This window comes from Siphateles boraxobius, unplaced genomic scaffold (assembly GCF_051911475.1).
Source record: "Siphateles boraxobius isolate OS27281-9 unplaced genomic scaffold, OSU_SipBor_1 16, whole genome shotgun sequence".
NCBI lineage: Eukaryota > Metazoa > Chordata > Actinopteri > Cypriniformes > Leuciscidae > Siphateles > Siphateles boraxobius.
The window spans coordinates 15,601,635-15,621,016 of NW_027508766.1; the positions used below are offsets into that span (position 1 = coordinate 15,601,635).

At 37.3% G+C, this 19,382-nt stretch overlaps 2 protein-coding genes across 4 annotated transcripts; one reads left to right on the forward strand and one right to left on the reverse strand.

Annotated features, from left to right (window-relative positions):
• Positions 1-602: 602 nt before the first annotated feature.
• LOC143739322 (coiled-coil domain-containing protein 158-like) lies at positions 603-17,409 on the forward strand. Of its 3 annotated transcripts, none has more exons than XM_077231725.1 (16): positions 603-879; positions 1,502-1,608; positions 1,702-1,788; positions 4,889-5,116; positions 5,570-5,738; positions 7,011-7,163; positions 8,139-8,251; positions 11,212-11,370; positions 11,487-11,579; positions 11,693-11,791; positions 11,882-12,015; positions 12,138-12,200; positions 12,416-12,474; positions 12,581-12,727; positions 12,896-12,993; positions 15,988-17,409. In XM_077231725.1, the coding sequence occupies exons 3-15, from the start codon at positions 1,774-1,776 to the stop codon at positions 12,967-12,969; spliced, it is 1,506 nt and encodes a 501-aa protein (XP_077087840.1). In that variant the 5' UTR covers positions 603-879; positions 1,502-1,608; positions 1,702-1,773; the 3' UTR covers positions 12,970-12,993; positions 15,988-17,409. The 3 variants fall into 3 exon arrangements, 2 of the variants coding, with proteins under 2 accessions (XP_077087840.1, XP_077087841.1); XM_077231726.1 differs by lacking the exon at positions 15,988-17,409 and adding an exon at positions 14,738-14,835; XR_013204172.1 differs by lacking the exon at positions 12,416-12,474 and having other exon boundaries at positions 1,697-1,788.
• On the reverse strand, positions 14,083-18,116 carry fam47e (family with sequence similarity 47 member E). Its single transcript, XM_077231727.1, has 8 exons — positions 17,947-18,116; positions 16,568-16,943; positions 15,920-16,077; positions 15,550-15,727; positions 15,284-15,469; positions 15,111-15,206; positions 14,911-14,988; positions 14,083-14,801 (listed from the first exon to the last, which is right to left on the reverse strand). The coding sequence occupies exons 1-8, from the start codon at positions 17,988-17,990 to the stop codon at positions 14,715-14,717; spliced, it is 1,203 nt and encodes a 400-aa protein (XP_077087842.1). The 5' UTR covers positions 17,991-18,116; the 3' UTR covers positions 14,083-14,714.
• Positions 18,117-19,382: the final 1,266 nt, after the last annotated feature.

Here is a 19,382-nt window from a genome sequence, read left to right on the forward strand (position 1 = left end):
AGATAACAAGTGTGTCAAACACATAACCTATTCATGCGAAAATGGAGAAATTACATTTTGAATACCTTTTTATAGTTTTTTTTACAGAGAAATAAAAATAATTTATTTCTATCATTATTGCATGCACATAATAATCAACTATTAAAATCAACTATTAAAACCAATCCATTTGAGATATTAAACTATAATATTTGCTAGCCTATATATCTTTAACATAATATCTTACATATTTGCTTTAAATATAATAGACTATTTTCATCGTAAATTATACCTAAGTCAAGTGGATTACTTTTTTATTTAAAATATGTTAACAACGTTTGCATTTTTCAATTATCCTACATGTGATGTTTATTAGGCTATTCTACTACTTTTTATACCGTCCATGAGAAGGCAGCTTAACCAATTTTTACATCGTGTTGATTATTGTGAAATGCGTGAAGTTTTCTGATGCACATGATAAAGGCACACTGGCTGGGGTGAATCGTGCATGATCGGCGACATGTTGCAGTCATGCAATGGCCTATGTGAATGGAAAGCCCATACGGAGTGACGTTTTACGAGCTAATTGGTTAACTTGTTACGAGCTCTGTAGTTGCTATAGTGACGATGATGGCTTCATTGGGCCTGTTTGAAAACTAGCTAGCACGTTAGGTAGCCTTCGTTAAGTCTCGTTGCACGTGCAAACAAAGTAAAAAGAAAATAATTGTACCTAAAACTTGTTTTACTCCCAATTTATTAGTATAGAAAGAGAATATCGCAGTTATACAGGATGTTTTCTAGCTATCAAAAATAAAGCTGATAAACATGACTAAAGCACCTGTCCACCACCGGAAGCGTTTCGGCGTGTCATTTCTCCAGAACAAACTTCTTCCATACTGAGTAAGTTTGCCAGGTTAACGTTATGTGAGTAGTATGTAACGTTAGGATTTATTTTTATGTGAATTACTGATAATAATAAGCGCAGAGAATAAACAACGCCACGGTTTTTGTTATATTTAACGTTAGCTAACTTAACAGGTGTTTATTCTACTTTATGGTCATAAAACTTGTTTACATGGTTGTGATAAACAACAAAACTGCATAAATGGTTATACAGTAGGCTACTGCAGACTTAGACGGGATGGGCATATTGAAATGCTTAAAAAAGTGCTGCAGTAAAATTATGATAGTGATAATGTCGATATAACGTTAGATGGATTGAAATGTTACACTTATATCGCTTTCCCGTGCAATCAGAAATGTCTTACTTCCCAGTTTCCAATTCAGAAGTCGTGATTACGAACTTATTCCAATTGTGACTTCAGTGAGCGTTCATGTCCTTTTTTTTTGGCTTTGTCGAATGTGTATTTATTATTTACTCTGTATTAATTCAGGTATTGTTTTAAATATATATTATTGTTAATTCTTTGTTAATTCCCTGTGCGTTTGTCTCTCTAGGTTAAATTTTTTTGGGTTTTGGGTTCATTTAAGGTAATGCTGTGTATGTGATCCATCAATACAGTATGTTACAGACAAGAGCAACGCATTACCAGTCCTGACCAGAGAGTGGCGATATTGACTGAGAAACGTTGGTGCTTACAGAGTGCAGCTTCTGGTGGAGTTATTACAGCAAGTTCTCAATCTCATCATACACATATCCTTCAAGCTGCTTTTCCTTCTGTCACTTTTTGATTAAAATGGTTTTGCTCTGTGCTAGAAAAGTTAGAATAAGCTGCAAGTCAAGCCTGTTTGCACCAGAGCAAGAAAAGTGAGCCGGAGTCAGAGAAACAACGGATGTATGAAACTAAGGTAATGAGAGGAGTGTTCCCAGCCCTTTTTGTGTTTACACCAAAACTGCAGAACACTGGGATGTGGGATGTTTTCACATTAGCACTGTCTGACTGGTGCGTCTGGTATGCTTGATGGCCTTCATATGATGGATTTGGCTGAAGTCTACGATGAGAGGAAGGTTTGTTGGAACGTAATTGAGTTGGCTGCTGGTCAGTTCAGTGGAGGAGCAGTTGGCTCAATCCCAGTCCCAGGCCGGGAAGGCCGTGAGAGGAAGAGACCTCTCAGCCCAATTACATACACAACGCGGCCAACTTTTAGTAATAAACAGTAGTGTAGGCAGCTCAAGATGTTTGTTTTTTGTTTGCCTTTTTTTAAGGTTTTTAATAACAACTGTCAGATACATACTGACCTGAAGCTTGTAAATGCTGTGTGTTTGTGGCACTGTCAAATCATTGATCTGTTTGTTTTCTCAACCAATGGCGTAAGAAATGTTTCTTGAGCAGAAAATCAGCATACTATAATGATTTCTGGAGGATCATGTGACATGGAGTAATGATGCTGAAAATTCAGCTATCTGTTTGCCTGACCAATGGCAGCTGGGGGGTTTTCAGGAAACTTGTTTGGAAACATTGGCTGCTTCCGAAATCGCATACTCTCTTGAGTAATTGCTTCCGACTGCTTAGGTATCTTCTATAGTATGAATGTGTGTAGTATGAGTATAATATGCATGTACTTCATTCCCTATGGTCCCTTATCAAGTGACCTACCAGTTGCGTCATGTCACTGTCGTTCACAAATCCTCTCCCGTGGCCTCATGGGATAGTAAAGTGTCCATTGTAAGCACAATTTTAGAATCTCACCAGAAGTAGTAGGTCATCCGGGTACTTTTTGCCTTCTCTCTTATGAGTACTGTGAATTCGGACATGCTACTTTTATCACATACTGTTTTTCACCTATTACAGTATATAGGGAAGTATGTGATTTCTGAAGCAGCCCGTGTTTATGCAACACTATAGGGCCAAAAATGACACACTTGCAGTTTTAAGAAATGTCTCATCAACAGCTAAAGGTGCAATTCAGTGGTCTTGATCAGAGGTATTTAGTCACACCAAAACAAAATTTTTGATTGAAAAATGCCTTTGTAGAAATCGCCTGTTGAAACGTGTACATTACTGTTTAAATGTTTGGGGTAAGTACGTTTTTTTTCTTCTTTCTTTCTTTGAATTAAATTATCAGCAAGTATCCATTTAATTGCTCAAAAGTGACAGTGAAGGCAATTATAATATTACAAAAGGTTTCAATTTCAAATAAATTCTGTTCTTTGAACTTTCTATTTATGAAAAAAAATTCTGAAAAAAAATACCCTGGTTTCCACGCAAAAAATAATTCTTGAGCAGAAAACACTGGAGACTGGAGTAATGATGCTGAAAATTCAGCTTTGCCTTCACAGGAATAAATGATCATTTTAAATATAAAAAAAAAAAAATAAAACATTTGTTATAAATTTCCGAAAGAGCATAAGAGACTTTTCTAAAACATTAAAAAATCATTTTAGAGTACAATGGCATTCTTATTCTCTCTCTCTCTCTCTCTCTCTCTCTCTCTCTCTCTCTCTCTCTCTCTCTCTCTCTCTCTCTCTCTCTCTCTCTCTCTCTCTCTCTCTCTCTCTCTCTCTCTCTCTCTCTCTTTTTTTCAACAGAAAAAGTACTTGCCGTACATTTAAAGGTGCATTGTGTAATATTTCTGAGGATCTATTAACAGAAATGGAATATAAGATCCATAACTATGCTTTCAGTGGTGTATAAAGATCTTGCGTAATGAACCGTTATGTTTTTATTACCTTAGAATGAGACATTTATATCTCCATAACCGCGGGCACCCCCTTCTATGCAGGTCGACATATTGTGTCGTCATGTTTCAACCGTAGCCGACAGCGAACACACAGCGCTACAGAGCGTGTTTTGTCACTACCTTGAAAAAGAAGTTTTCAGTGGTGTATAAAAACCTTACTTAATGAACTGTTATATTTGTATTACCTTAGAATGAGCAGTTTCTATCTACATACACCGCATGTACCCTTACATTGAAAGGCGGCAACATGTTTCTACAGTAGCCCTAAACGGACAAACGCATTTCGTTACTATGTTGCTCTTCGTGCAAGGAAGCAAGCTTAGTTCAGCGAATAAAACACTGACACAACGATTAACAAGCAACAATAATATTCGCAATGACATATAGTTTTACTGAATAATTAAGTAAACATAATCTCTTAATTTATCCTTGTAAAGAAACCTCATTGCTGAACTGGCTACTCTCTGCTGTCTCAGACGATGACATATTTTCCTGTCGGCCACCATAACTTTTGTTGGTTGCAATTCGTAACCTCACCACTAGATGCTGCTAAAAATCACACACTGCACCTTTAAGATCATTTAAACGAACTCATTTTAAAGAATTGCATTTTCAAACTGTGTTTATGACACCCTTGAGCTTTTGGCAGAGACAGAACAGCATGAGTCTGGTCGAGATGCCAGGTCTGCGCAGTGAGACAGAATTGATTATAAAGCAGCTTTAGCAAGCCAAGAGAGAGGCAGGTCGGCACAGCCTGTACCAGCCTCAGACTCCAACAGGAATAACTGCAATTGCATCTTATATTACAGGATGTACCACATGCATTGAGTTCAAAATGATGCAAAGAGGGCTCACAGTTCCATTTACTCTACATGTTCTTTGTCTGAATTGTTAAGCAACAACCTTGACAAATGACTGCTGACACAAGGTGACATCATCTATACTCATATTGTTTACAGCACTGTGCCAACCAAACACAGTACCAAAGTTGACAAAAAGCTCCTTAAAATAAAACAAATTTGTTAAGTTTACCGCGAAATTAACATAAACATGAATTTGCACAGAAATACCATAGAGTCTGATAGGACACACATGCAGCCTTTGACGAAAGATGTGGGAAGTGTTTCTCCTCCCTTTTAAAACTTAAATAGTCTTTTTCCTGATGTCTGAAAGCCTTTCAAAACAGACCTCCTGCGACCCACCGATTGAGAACCAGATGTTCTTCAGTTTTGAGGCGTTTGTCTCAGTGTTGTTATATGTGATTCAGTTGGAAGGAAGGCATCTGCCGGTGTTGTTGAAGCAGCAGGTCCATGTCCCGCTGGAAGAGGTTCAGGGTCTGCTGAAGGTCATGAGGACAGAGGCAGATGACCGGATGATGTGTGCAGAACTGGAAAATGCCATGCAGTTTATCTCTGAGCACAGCTGCACTGTGGACATGCAACAATATTTAACTAACCAGATCGAGCAGCTCAGAGGAGAGAACCAACAACTGAAGGTGGGGAAATTTGGGGTAGAATCTTTTTAGTAGTAGAATTCAACTAATACACAATTTAGGATGCCTTTGCTATTAGGTTGTTTTTGTTCAGAGAATAAACTGGTTCTAGATTAAATGACCCCATTCATGGGCATTATTGATGATGAATGGCTAGACCAGGGGCCAGTTGCATAAACTGCTAAGACTAGTCTTACAAGTTAGTCGTCAAGTTTTTTTCTTGAAGACTTCACAACTGTTTTAAGTCCGTTTCATAAAAACGGAGATTGGTCTAATTTGATGCTAAAAAGTAAGACTGATTTCCCCTTGACTACCCGCTAATTGGTCATACCAGTAAGCCATTGGTCATAATGGCTATGTTTATGCAACTGGCCCCAGGAAGAGCTATGAAGATATGTTACACGATTATTTTATATTGCACTTGCTTGTCATTCATATAGCGGTTGGTTTTAACAGGCTGCTTTGAGACAGGCAGAGCTGAGACTCTGCACAATGGCGGGAGAGACGGCCTGTCAGCAGGCTGCGCTCTCAGAAAAGACCTGCAGTGTTGATCAGCTTACTTTCGAGAAACAGCAGATGACCGCTGAGCTGGAAATGCAGCGTATGCAGCTTACCCAGCTGAAAGGTACAGACAGTGATTCATCTGAATGCTATCACAAGCTGCAGACTGACTATAAACACTGTTCAACGTACATTGTCCCTAAAAGCTATTTGAATGCTTAATTCTTGCTTTTATTGCATGCATTGGTTTGGCAGAGGCAAAAATTCAAACCAAGCGACATCTTGGTCAATGATATATAGGCCTAGTAGGATTCATATTATTCACGAAAAAGAAAAGTTAAATGATTTTAAGAAAAGTCTGAATTTAATAACTCTATAATTCTCATGTGTAACAATCAAATCTAAATTAAGAACATAATTAATACATGTGTACACATCTCAGTTATTATTTCCGAGTTTTTAAATATATTTTCAGGGGTAACTTTCTTTTTTTTTTCTTTTTTTTTTTTACAAGTATCAGAAAATATTCAAATATTCATAAAGGTTTTTGAGGAGTACATTTTAAAACCTGAACCTCACCTTATTAAAAAAAGCTCAATTTAGCTGATATTTTAAGAGATATTTACCGCTGTATGATGTCATTTCTTGGTTTATGTTTCTGTCTGTTTGGAATACATAATTTGCCAGTCAGCAGTTTTTCAGATATTAATGTACAGTAAAACAGTTTTGTTAAAAAATATACTACTGTTTAAAAGTTTGGGTAAGTATGATTTAAAAATAATAATGATAATACTTTTATTCAGCAAGGATAATGCTGTTTTTTGGAACTTTCTTTTCATCAAAACTCTTTTTCCACAAAATATTAGGCTGCACAACAGTTTTAAACATTTATAATAACAATAAGAAATGTTTCTTAAGCATCAAATCAGCATATTAGGATGATTTCTGTAGCATTGAAGACTGGAGTAAATATGCTGAAAATTCAGCTTTGGCATCAAAGGGTTAAATCTACATTTTAAAATATTAAATTAGAAAATATTCATTTAAAATTGTAATAATATTTCACAGAATTACTGTTTTATTGTATTAAATAGTGAAGTAAATTTAGCCGGATGATCTTAAGAAACTTTTCAAAAACATTAAGGCTGTTCTCTGTTGATGGATAATCTTTTAAATTAGTTTTTTTTTTTTACAGACAGACAGATTAGTCGAAGAAAAAAGAAAGAAACTTATCAATGGTAGTGGATATTTTCTTAGAAATATTAATAAACGATTATGGCCATGTCATTTGACATTTCATTTGAAGCTATTCTTTCTTTTAATGAGATTTTTATCATCATCATGATATCACAGTTGTATCACCTCGACATTTTTGACATTGCTCCCTATCAATCAGCGGGGAAGGAAGCTTTTAAAGAGCTATTTGGCAGTAAGACCTGTGAGCTGGAACAACAGAGCCTTAACCTCAGGACTCAGCTGAAGACCGTGCGGGCAGAACTGACCCAGGCCAACAGTTGGTTGAGAACCCTGGAGGGAGTTGATGGTCACGGTACATACACACACAAAATACTTTTGTTTGTTTGTTTTAATAAATTATTTTTAAAGCTACAGGTAAAAAGAAAGAAAATGACATTTAAAATGAACAATGATCCAATTCGCCCTCAGTAACCTCTCAGGACTGGCCCCTGAGTTTTCCAGAGATCAAAGCTTTGAGAAAAAAATCCTAATAGGCTCAAATACAAATATAGGCTTCCGCACCAATTCATAGCACTGCTGATATTTAAAGTGAGGATGTTTTCACAGTGTTACCTCAGGAAAAACCAGACCATGGTCAAGTGTATATAAAATAAAAGGCGGAAGACCACACCCTGCATCACTGGATTCATTTACATTCTTTACAGAGAGCCAGTGTGTGGCCATGGTTTTGTTGTTTTGCATTTTGGATAATGGCAGGAAGACGGCATACTGAGATTATAGATCTACTCCATGCACTCCTGCTGTTATTCCACTATGCACTTTTCCATCATTTAATCCGCACAAAGTATGCATTTTAACATTTATATAATGTTTTCAGCTGTTTGCCGTCCGTGTATTGAGACATTGTTAAAGAACATTTTTGTTCTCGCTGTGTGCAGTGTTTGTGGGGGCTGTTACATAATGTAGCTATGATTTCTAGGTCTGACCTCTGTAACCCTCCATTGTTTCATTTTGTCCCATTCAATTGTGAGAGAGACAGAATGGGAAAATGGTCTCATATGACGTAAGTTTCTGTTCATTGGTTCGCTGGACAAAGTGTGTTTTGAAATGCAGACAATGCATTAACAATATAGTCCAAGTCATTCTCTTGTGAACGCGATGCAGCTGGCACAACAACCTGAGAAACGATTCTCAAATAGGGCGATACCTCAATAATGCATCGCACATAATATTCCTCTTTCAGACAGGACAGTGAATTATTTTTCAGAGTTTTATTCTTGGTATTTACTGTGGTTGAACTGATTGGAATGTGTTTTATGTATTTCAGGTCTCAGGGTTGCTCTTGGGATGCAGAAACAGATCACTGCTAAAAGAGAGCAGATTGATTTTCTGCAAAGCCGAATTCAGCTGCTTGAAGAGACCATCGAGAAGCTCAAGATGGTGAAATGCATCACTAACAAGAATTTTCTGTTTTCTCACAGCAACTCCCTGTTACTAATTAGTGTGTATATGTAATGTTAAAATAGTTACCAACAGTTTAGGCCTGGACACCTAAGTATATCTAAGTCAGAGGTTTTCAGCCCTGCTCCTGAAGTCACACTGCCCTGCAAAGTTTATAACCAACCTGCTTCAGCTTGTGATTTTTCAAGAGCTTTAGCTGATTCTGGTGTGTTTTATTAGGGTTGGTTAGAAACTTTGTGGGACAGTGGAGCAGGAGCAGGGTTTAAGACCTATGATCTAAGTATATAGGTAATAATGTTATCATAATGCATGATATGATCATTTTCAGACCAAAAAAGTGTATATTTATGTATTTTCCAAATAATTAACAACACTTGGAGGGAAGGTATGGCCTCAGATGTGTCGAAACACTTTAAAATAAGCGTGGCTTTCAACCTCATGGTGTCTGCATTCTAAAAATGGTACTTTATTATTTATCTCGTTTCAAAAGTGAAGCTGAAACAGTCTCCTTAAGCTTGAAACCAGGGGAAATCATTTTTATTGACTGTCGAGCACTTTTCTGTTTTCACAAAGCACTGTCAGGGATACCCCTTTCCCACCACTAATATGCATGAAATATTTATAGGAGAGGATTATCAGAAAGACGGTGGGAAATATGGCCTGAGTGTTGGTGTAACTTGCTCTGGTATGCTTGTTTGAAATTAAAAGGAATCATCTCAGAGAGACAGTTTTCAGGCAAATCGCTTTTTTTGTATTTGTTCTACAGGTGTAGTCATAAGTTTACATACACTTTGCAGAATCAGCAAAATGTTAATAATTAAGAAAAAATAATACTAAGAGGGATCATACAATTTATTTAATTTTTTGTATGTAGTACTGACCCCTACATAGCTGTATCACAGAACAGATGTTTACATATTGTCCCTAAGACACTGAATTGACACAAATAAACCAGTTCATAAGTTTAATTCTTAAAGGGATAGTTCACCCAAAAATGAAAATTCTGTCAGTATTTACTCACCCTCATGTTGTTCCAACCCCGTAAGACCTTCGTTCATCTTCGGAACACGAATTAATATATTTTTGATGAAATCTGAGAGCTGGATCACTCCTCCATACTAGTCCATAATGGACTAGTATGGAGGAGTGATCCAGCTCTCGGATTTCATCAAAAATATCTTAATTCGTATTTCGAAGATGAACGAACGTCTTACGGGGTTGGAACAACATAAGGGTGAGTAAATACTGACAGAATTTTCATTTTTGGGTGAACTATCCCTTTAATACCTGGATGATTCACAACTGTTTTATGTCTTGTGATTAGTTGTTCATGAGTCCCTTATTTATCCTGAGTTAAACTGTAAATGCACAAATCCTCAAGGTCCTACACATTCTTTGGTTTTCCAACATCATCTGCATCTTTGAACCATTTCCAGCTGTGACTATGATTTTGAAATCCATCTTTTCACACTGAGGGCAATTTTGGAACTAATACACAAATATTGGAAAAGATGCAAACAATTGAATGGTGCTCAAGAAGGAAACATGATGCATTAAGAGCTGGTAATGTAAGCTTTTGAATGGGATGTAACTTGTTTTTATTCCCTTTTTTTACTATTAACACTTGCAGATTCTGCAAGGTGTTTGTAAAATTATGACTTCAATTGTATGTTGAATTGCAGGATTATATGGCTGAAAATAAGTTGGAAATATAAGAATGTTCTTTGTTGCATTTAGGAAATTGTTTCACTCCTCATTGGGAGTTATTTAATACTAGTTACGCTACTTAGAATCGCAGATTGCACAGTATTGTGAAATAATTTAAAATTGTATAACTACAGTGTAAGACTGATATGTTTCCCAGCCATAAACCTAGCCAAAAAACCCTTTTGGGGTTTAGTAGATGACTATTGCAGCACTTTTCTTGAATGCAAGAACAAATATTAAAGGGTTAGTTCACAATTATGTCATTAATGACTCACCCTCATGTCGCTCCAAGCCCGTAAGACCTCCGTTCATCTTCAGAACACAGTTTAAGATATTTTAGATTAAGTCCGAGAGCTTTCTGTCCCTCCATTGAAAATGTATGAACGGTAAACTGTCCTTGTCCAGAAAGGAAATAAAGACATCATTAAAGTAGTCCATGTGACATCAGTGGGTTAGTTAGAATGTTTTGAAGCATCGGAAATACATTTTTGTCCAAAAATAACAAAAACTACGACTTTATTCAGCATTGTATTGTCTTCCGGTTCTGTTGAGGATTCGCGTTCACGAGTCCGCAGTGACGCTGATGACGTAAGACGCTGCTGACGTGTATCTGGTGCGTCCGTGTATTCGGGTTCAAATAAATATGGCTGGGCAAAAACATGCAAGTCTTCCTCTGTGTGGAAATCCTTAGACATGTTTGTGAAGATTGTTTTGTTTCCAGCGTGCGTCTCCCTCAGACTGTAAACGAAGCTCGGGCGCACCAGACACACGTCAGCAGCGTCTTACGTCAGCAGCGTTACTGAACGCGGATCCCCAACAGAACCGGAAGACAATACAATGCTGAATAAAGTCGTAGTTTTTGTTATTTTTGGACCAAAATGTATTTCCGATGCTTCAAAACATTCTAACTAACCCACTGATGTCACATGGACTACTTTGATGATGTCTTTATTGACTTTCTGGACAAGGACAGTATACCGTTCATACATTTTCAATGGAGGGACAGAAAGCTCTCGGACTTAATCTAAAATATCTTAAACTGTGTTCTGAAGATGAACGGAGGTCTTACGGGCTTGGAGCGACATGAGGATGAGTCATTAATGACATCATTTTCATTTTTGGGTGAACTAACCCTTTAACCTAGTCAATCTCATTTCCAAAGTATTTTTGCACAAACCAAAGAGCAACTTTTTTCTGTTTATGTATGTTTTCCTTTTGTGCACATGTCATAGGAGAAGCATCGTCAGGCATTGCTGGTTAAGAGACAGACACAAGAACTAGTGTCAGAGAGGGAGAGCAGGAGAAGACTGGAGTCAGAAGTGGAGACACTGTGCTCACAAGAGCGAGAACTCAAAGGCAAAGCAGAGAGACTGGAAGCAGCTTTATTCAAGGTGTCTGACAGTCGTCTTGTTAAGCAGGCTTATTCCAAATACAACAGTATGACTGTCAGATAATAGAGCAGATGACTGACATTTTAAACAATTGAAACATAATGTATATTCTACAGATGTCTGACAGTTTGGCTGAATGTCAAGACTTTATTCAGAAGCAGGAACAGGAGCTTATGAGGCTGAAACTGCATCATGTTTTAGATTTAAAGGTAAAACGTAGACAAATTTACTGTAGTAGTAATTATTTGATTTCATCTTGTGGTCAAATGTTACTATTCTTTTTACTGTTATGCTATTTCCATGTGTATGTCTGTTTGGTCAGGATTTGCAAAGCCAGAACTGGCGTAACATCCCCAGATCTCCAGTCAACAGTCGTACCCGTCTTCCCCTCGCTCAGCAGAACGTTAATGGCCTAATGGAGGTATGAAAAAGCCTTGCTAACTACACACACACTCAAATATCTGAACTGACAGGATGTGCTGGAACAGATTTCCCTTTGGAAACTTTCCAGGTGAGAGTGTGTGACCCCATTGTGGAGCTGAAGAGAGCTGTAAGAGAGCTGCGTGGCGGGATTGTTGAAGAGCAAGGCCCACACACTAGTACGAGCTTCAGGAGGATACCCGAAGAAGACCACAAATCTAGACAGTGAGTCTCATTCATAAAAGGCCATTATAGAGGAAAACACCTAAGGGAAGACCACTGGAGGAGTTGAGGAAATTCCATACAAGTAGAGTTTTGTGTATCTTATTTATCATTTTTCATTGCAGACCAATAGAAACTAAAGAAGCAAGATTTACCACAGGGACATTTGGGGGAATAACCAGTTACAGGTATGAGGAAAGTACACACACATGTTAACTACAAGTAGTTTCATGCCTTCTAACCACACATGCACAGATGCTTGATGCCCAATATAGTGCTTTTTCCTCGTTTAAAATGTTTCGTAACATTTAAGTGCTTCTCTGCAGTGATTTATGCTTGTTCTCCACTCTCTCTGAGACACAATTAATGCATGTGCTGCTTCTGTTGCATGTGTGCTTTGCAGTGAGCTCAGAACTGCTGAACCTTATAAGCAGGATTGCAACAGCCCTTTATCAGCTGACAGTGAGTCTTTGTGCCACTACTTTGATCAATGATGGAAAAACTGATTAATGATCTCTGCTAATTTGGAAAAATACATATATATAATCAAATGTCTCTTGTTTGACAGATAAAGCAGTACGCTCTAGAGTGGGCCAGATGTGTTATTCCCGCTCTGCTCGTGCGGCAGGATGCCGGTCTCCCGTGCACCTTCTCCTCACTTCGGATCTTCCTGCTGACAGAAACTATTGGCCCCTTTCCAAAGCTAATCAGATATGTAAGCTACACACAATAAGAGTCGTTTTATGAAAATTAAACTGATTAGTGTTACCCGATGCAAGATTTATTTAACAATGCCGATGATTAAATTATTTTACTGTATGTTGTAAATCACAGTGAGTGATTATTTGGTTATAAAGCTGGAAGTTTATTGGTCTTTTATCAGCTGCCAACAATCAAGATGAGCTCAAAGGACAGGGATCGCGGAAAAAGATCGGGACAGACCGTAGAACTTACTGAAGGATTTTCAACTGAAGGGTGATGGTCAGAATGACACTATTTTTGTTTTTTGTTTTATAATCTCAAGAGGTGTGCTTGACTTTGACTGTGGCTGGCCTTACTGATCAGTGAGATTTGCTGCTTAAAATTGGGGGACAAGTTGAAAACAAAACTGTCAAATTACTTTCAGCTTCCTAAAGTGATGCTTACACCGTGTTTGCTTTGTTGCAAATAAAGTGGATTAGATGTAATATTTGTCAGATAAACAGACGTTTGAATTTTAAAAGTAGCAACCGGAAACACTTTTTTCATTCTGTGGGTTATGTGCTGCTTAAAGGGACAGTTCACCCAAAAATGAAAATTCTGTCATCAGTTACTCACCCTCATGTCTTTCCAAACCCCTAAGACTTTCGTTCATCTTCAGAACACAAAGATATTTTTGATGAATTCTGAGAGCTTTCTGTCACTCCACTGACAGCAACGCAATTGAAATTTTGACGCTTCAAAAAGTTCATAAAGTGATCGTAAAACTAATCCAGATGAATTGTGAATTGAGTGGTTTAGTCAAAGTTTTCTAAAGAGACACAATCGCTTCATATAATGAACGGATTGAATTTAGGCTTTTATTCACATATAAACATTGATTAGCGAACACAAACAGAAGTTTAACCGAACCTGCTTGACCGCAAGAATGAACAATATTGGTTCTCGCACATCAAGCGAACATGCTTGAGCTTCCATTTACCACAACTGATGTGTGTAAACCACTCAATTCATATAGATTAGTTTTACAATCACTTTATGAACTTTTTGCTAGGCTGTCAATGGAGGAACAGAAATCTCAGATTGTATTAAAAATATCTTCATTTGTGTTCTGAAGATGAATGAAAGTCTTATGGGTTTGGAACAACGTGAGGGTGAGTAATTAATGACAGAATTTAAATTTTTGGGTGAATTTACCCTTTAATCCAGCACCTGTATGTACAAAAAAAATATTATTAAAAAAAGGGGGGGAAAGCCTATATTATTAAAATACCAATAAAGTGAGGTCATATTATTTAAATCACTTTCATTTTATTAAACACGACACACAATAACATTAAGATTACATGAGGTTTTACTGTTATAAACATTTGTTAGCATTAGTGGAACTGAAGGTGTCAGAATAAATATGAAACGCACGTCATTGTTGTTATTAGTGAATCTCTAGCCTATTGTGAAATAGCTTTGTTGTCATCAGAGCAAATACAGCCAATCTTTAGAAGCTAACCCGAATGAGCCAGATGACTGCTCTCGCGGTCTTAGCCGTTTCTAACCGCCATGCACTGCTTTGATCTGTGCAGCGCCGGACGAGGTCAAACACACCTAATAACAATTGACCCTTTGCTAGACCAGCCTTCAAAATATTGCTTATCAATTCTACCTAAGCAAGAATGCATAAGAGCAGACTTATTAATGTTTACCCAAAAAATTCTTAGAAAGCCCTAGTAAGTCCCACCGGGAAGCTGAGAACACAGTGTTTGTTTTTCAGTGAAAGTTTTATGAATGAATAAAGAAAACTAGAGGAAGAGAGAGTCATGCCAAATACGCCCTAGTTTAATTTTTTTGATCATGAATTTAGAGTATACAGCAATCTGGCTTGGGGGTAAAATGTTCCTTTAATCTCAACACAAATTGTAGTTGGGAGAACTGCATTTAGCAGCTGATGCATGAATGTGTGAAGCAATGTTCAATAAAACAACATAAGGGAATACTATTTAAAGAGTTTAATGCACAGCTCTCCCTGTAGATGATGAAGTGGAGTCTCTGATCCTGTTCTTCTGTTCATCCTCTGAGAATACAGCACTGAGAAACTACACAAGGACATGAATAAAATACTTGATTATTAAATAATTAATTTGTCAAAGTATATGAAATATTATTTGAATTTAAACTTATAAAATATTTATTCAGTTGTATTACCCTTGGCATTCTCACTCCCTTTTTGATAATGAACTCTCTGAATGCCTGAATGCCGTGAATCTGCTTCAGCTCCTTATCCTAGATGACAGGAAAATATGAATGGAACTCCAGCAACTAAATTAAGATCAGGCTGGTTTGCCACATCATCAGCTGTCACATTATTTGCTCTTTTTATACCTAGTCGATGCTATATAAGTCACCTGCTCACTCAGCTGTTCCTCAATATCCAGACTCCCTGTGATCTCTGCCAGGGCTTGAGGATCATTGGCAGCCTGGGGTCTGTTGGGTTTATAGGCCTTTGTACAAACATAGAAGAGACTTGTTAATCCAATAGCAAAAATTATGTATTAAGACCAAAAACAATGCATCCAACCTGAGTCAACCTGAGCTCCTTAACACGCTGGCCTTTATTATGTTCCTCTACAGAGCTCTGGAGTTTTGCTATAGTTTGATTAGGATCAGTCTTGTTAATAGGTAAGGTCATGGAGGATTTCTTCTCATAGTCACTCTTAAACATGTCCAAGATGGTTGACTTAGTCAGATCACTGGTCTCTCCACCCTGAGAAAACATTCAAAGAAGAAAGAACAAGTAGGCTTAATATCTATTGCGTAATGTGTACATGATGAAATATTACTTACCAGTGAAGAAATCCATTCACAGAAGAGCTCGAAAATCATCTGCTGGTCATCTTGTGATACGGAGTGCAAGTGTTTAACACTCGCCATATGATCGTCTTTGACACCCAGAGTTCCTTTGAGTCTCTGCCATTTATAGGGAATCTTTGGTCTGGCGTCTTTACATTTCTCCTTTTGAGGCCTTGGGAATTTTAAGAAGGGTATGGTATTATGATATATGTAATGTACTTCTGTAATGTCTCCCACCGGGAAATAAATTTGACATTAAAATAGGAATACTGTTTTTAACATAACATTGTGACCGGTTCCATTCTATTGGAATGGGATAAGAACTAAAACCAGAAACATGCACAAAAGAGGAAATTAAAATCACTTGATGTTGATGGATGGTTTTATTGTCTCCGGAGTTGAGAATTCACATTGTGCTCTGTTTTCTTCTAGATGTTCCATTTTCTTTGTGGGAGATTTTATGGACAATTCTTCCTTCACGCACATATCAGGATCCAGGACTGACAAAACCTGATCAAATAACTGTTGAAAAAGTTGGTGTTTGGAGGCATTGTACATTATACATTGCAATTAATATTCCTCAATGTATTATTTTTTGCTTCATCATCTTTCATTTTTAAAGATTCTGTTAGGGATTTCAGCGCCACAAATAGCACCAAATGGAATCACAAAACTGTTTTCAACCAGGTTTCCCAAACACTCCCACAGCTTCCAGTGAACCCTTTTCGCATTACCATGATTCTCTAAATTGTAAGTCGTCATCATCGTTGGGTAATTATCTATCCTGGTGAATGGGAGACCATAACTAATGTAATTTGCTAACAAAACAGAAGAAGCTTACTAGAAACCCCATTGATACAGTGTTAACTCTTTTTTTTTGTGTGTGGTTTATTATGAGGGTAAATGTTTGTTGCATTTAAAAAATAGCTAACAGCAACTCTAACATGAATTGAAGTGTAGCCTATTGACATGTTGTCCAGTCATGTCGACAACATTTTAAGAGTGGCATTACCTCTGGTGTCAGACCGCTCTCCAGATGTGGATACAGGGCCAGTGGGTGTTGTTTGACTTTGTGCTCGACAGCATCAATGAACTCACGCTGAGCTTGACTCTGGGGATTCTGCTTTGAGTAACACGCTTGAGTTTTACTCAGTCTCTTCTGCGGGAACTTTGTTGAACAAGTGTGGTGGTTCGGCATCCCAAAGAACGCAGGGGAGGGTCCACTTTTACACTGGGTAAAGAGCTCTTTATTGACTGTCGGGTAACCAGCTCTAAAATCATCTAGGCCCGGGGACAAAAAACGCCATTTGCGACTATCTAATGCCCCAGATAACTGTTGCTTTTGCCTAAGATCCCTGAGATATTTAGTCTTTAGCCGTTCCTTAAACCTGAAGACAAAGACAAGAGTTGTGGTCATTCCCGTTATGCAGTACCAGATGAGCTCTGTAAAAAAATCTTGTTGAAATTTGAGGATGTATTTATAAAAGGGTACAGCATACTTTCTCATCAAGCTTCAGTACTAATTACAACTTGATGGAAAAATGGCAAGAAAGGACTGAACCTAGCAGGTTGGAAATAAAGAGCTGTTCCTCAATGAGCTTACATAGAGCTTTACTTTAAGTTATAAAGTGAACATTCTTTTGGTGTAGCGATACCCTCATGTCAAGATTTGATACTGTACTCATGATACGATACTCCATATAGTAAAAGGTTAACTAAAAATGTACTGTTGATTAAAATGCTAAATTTGGTATTACATTGTGGCTGGAAATGAATAGGCTTGGACTTGGTGCTGGTGACCCAATACACAGGACAATGGTGACACCAGAATAAAAATATTCATGATTCTGAAGCTGAAAATACAGAATTATTTTAGACTAAAATGCTTACACTCTGTCACTGACTAGGCCTACATATATTTAAAATAGTGTAGGCCACTTTTCACTGGTAACACAAAACATTTGGCATTATCAAGACCCACAAACATTCCCCCATTGCATTATTATACATTATATTCAACATTATAAATAGTAGTTTAATGTAGTACTGACACTAAAACTCTGTAAACTTAATTTTTTTTCTCACAGTAATTTTCATATTGGGTGAACTATACACAACACAGATTGACACAATCCACGATATTTTGTTAGAAATTGTTTTACGATAACTTTACTGTGACACCCGTAGAATATTCAGAAGAAAAGTTGTTAATAGTCTAAAAAGGGAAAAAGAAGAACACCTGTTGGAATATGTCACATTGCCAGTTTTTCATGTTAGAAGTTAGTATTTCGTTTAAAAAGTTATATTTTATTTTAGTCACAGTAATAATAACTAATTTTGCAATTAAAGGAAAAAATATAATTGCATGGGGTTGCAAAGTGTGCAACTTACCAGGGAAACTTGATGTTTTCCACTTGTCCAGTTTTGAAAGACATGTCGCTCTCGGTGCTTCTATATTATATTTAAAACGATTCGTTTTCTACCTAATGTGTCTTATAGTTTACGAACACAACGTTACTAAATTATCACCATGTCGCCTAAAATGTGGACACTCGAGTGAGGTGCGTTGGTTTGGTTGCTATGGCAGCACAGCAGACTGGCGCTCTGGTACTTGTAGTTCTTCTCTACTGATGATGAGGGGCGTGTTTAAACCACAAGAGGGAGCTTTGTGATAATATTGCAGATGCAATATGTATACCTGATTTGGAGCTCTATTTGACCATACTCTTATTAATAGAATAAACATTTTAATTGCTGAGTCTGTGCCTACAAAAAACACCCCCGTCCGCCGCTGTATTTTCAATTAATTCTCACTGAATTTCTTGTTTTTACTGTGTTTTTTATGTAGTTTTGAATGCCCATCCTATGAGAGTATTGGGGAGTTTATAGCCTATAAATGTACTGATTTAATCGTTATTATTAATATTATCAGTCTTTTATAACATATCCCTAAAAATAAAGCCCCGTGCAAAGAACAGGAAGAGAAGACTGTGGAAAGTGTTTTGCCGTTGAGATTTGCTTGACTTACATCCTGCATGAATGATTTACTCTTAACAGGATATGGAACAGAACTTTCTGTTTTGTTGTTCCAAACTCCCAGATATCATTAAACCAATGATCCATCAGTTCAGTCGAGCGGGACAAAATTACAGTTAATAATAATTCACAGTAACTGTGTCCAAACTGGCCACATGAGTCTGAGTTCAAATTAGTCGGAATAGACGTAGGCACAGAATATGTCCTGTTCTTCAGGAAGTTCAATGTTGTTTATGGAACAGCTGGATGGTTAAAGGGGAGAAAATACTGTTGGGCTATTCCAAACAATACATGTCCTCTGATTAGGTGATTTAAACATTCCGGAGAACACCCTTTTAGAGTAGCCTGATTAAATCTTTCTCATCTAATCAGCTTTGGAAGTGTTTGTGTTTTTTTACATTGGATCCAAGGGAAAAGTACAGTACTGCACTGCTGTTACAAAAGTCCTCATTAAATTCTGGCAGTGGAACAGCTGATACTTTGAAATATGGGAATGAGTTAGTGATCAGGGAGTGGAGAATAATTACTACGAAGGAATAACCTGATTCAAAGCTGGCTCAAACCCAGAGCCCTTAAGCAGATCTTTGATTTGTCTTTATTCCTACTGTGTTCTCTGTGCCTGTATCACAGGATCTTCTCACATGTGAAACTTTACCTACACTCTTTCTTTATTGGCATCTATAGTTTAATCAAGAACATCCATGGAACCTTTCCATTGCATAAAAGTTTCCTTATAGTGGAAAAGGGTTCTTTAGATCTCCACACTAAGAAGAAAATAGTTCTTGTGAACT

Bases quoted from the DNA above. Each gene is read 5' to 3' on its own strand.
- LOC143739322 (XM_077231725.1), top strand. The intron at 5,739-7,010 runs GTACAGACAGTG...CCTATCAATCAG, and splicing joins GCAGCTTACCCAGCTGAAAG to CGGGGAAGGAAGCTTTTAAA. The intron at 11,580-11,692 runs GTAAAACGTAGA...CTGTTTGGTCAG, and splicing joins ATCATGTTTTAGATTTAAAG to GATTTGCAAAGCCAGAACTG.
- fam47e (XM_077231727.1), bottom strand. From the start codon at position 17,990: ATGTCTTTCAAAACTGGACAAGTGGAAAACATCAAGTTTCCCTG. The intron at 15,728-15,919 runs GTGATTTTAATT...AAAATTCCCAAG, and splicing joins AAACCATCCATCAACATCAA to GCCTCAAAAGGAGAAATGTA. The intron at 15,207-15,283 runs GTTGGATGCATT...GTTTGTACAAAG, and splicing joins AGGAGCTCAGGTTGACTCAG to GCCTATAAACCCAACAGACC.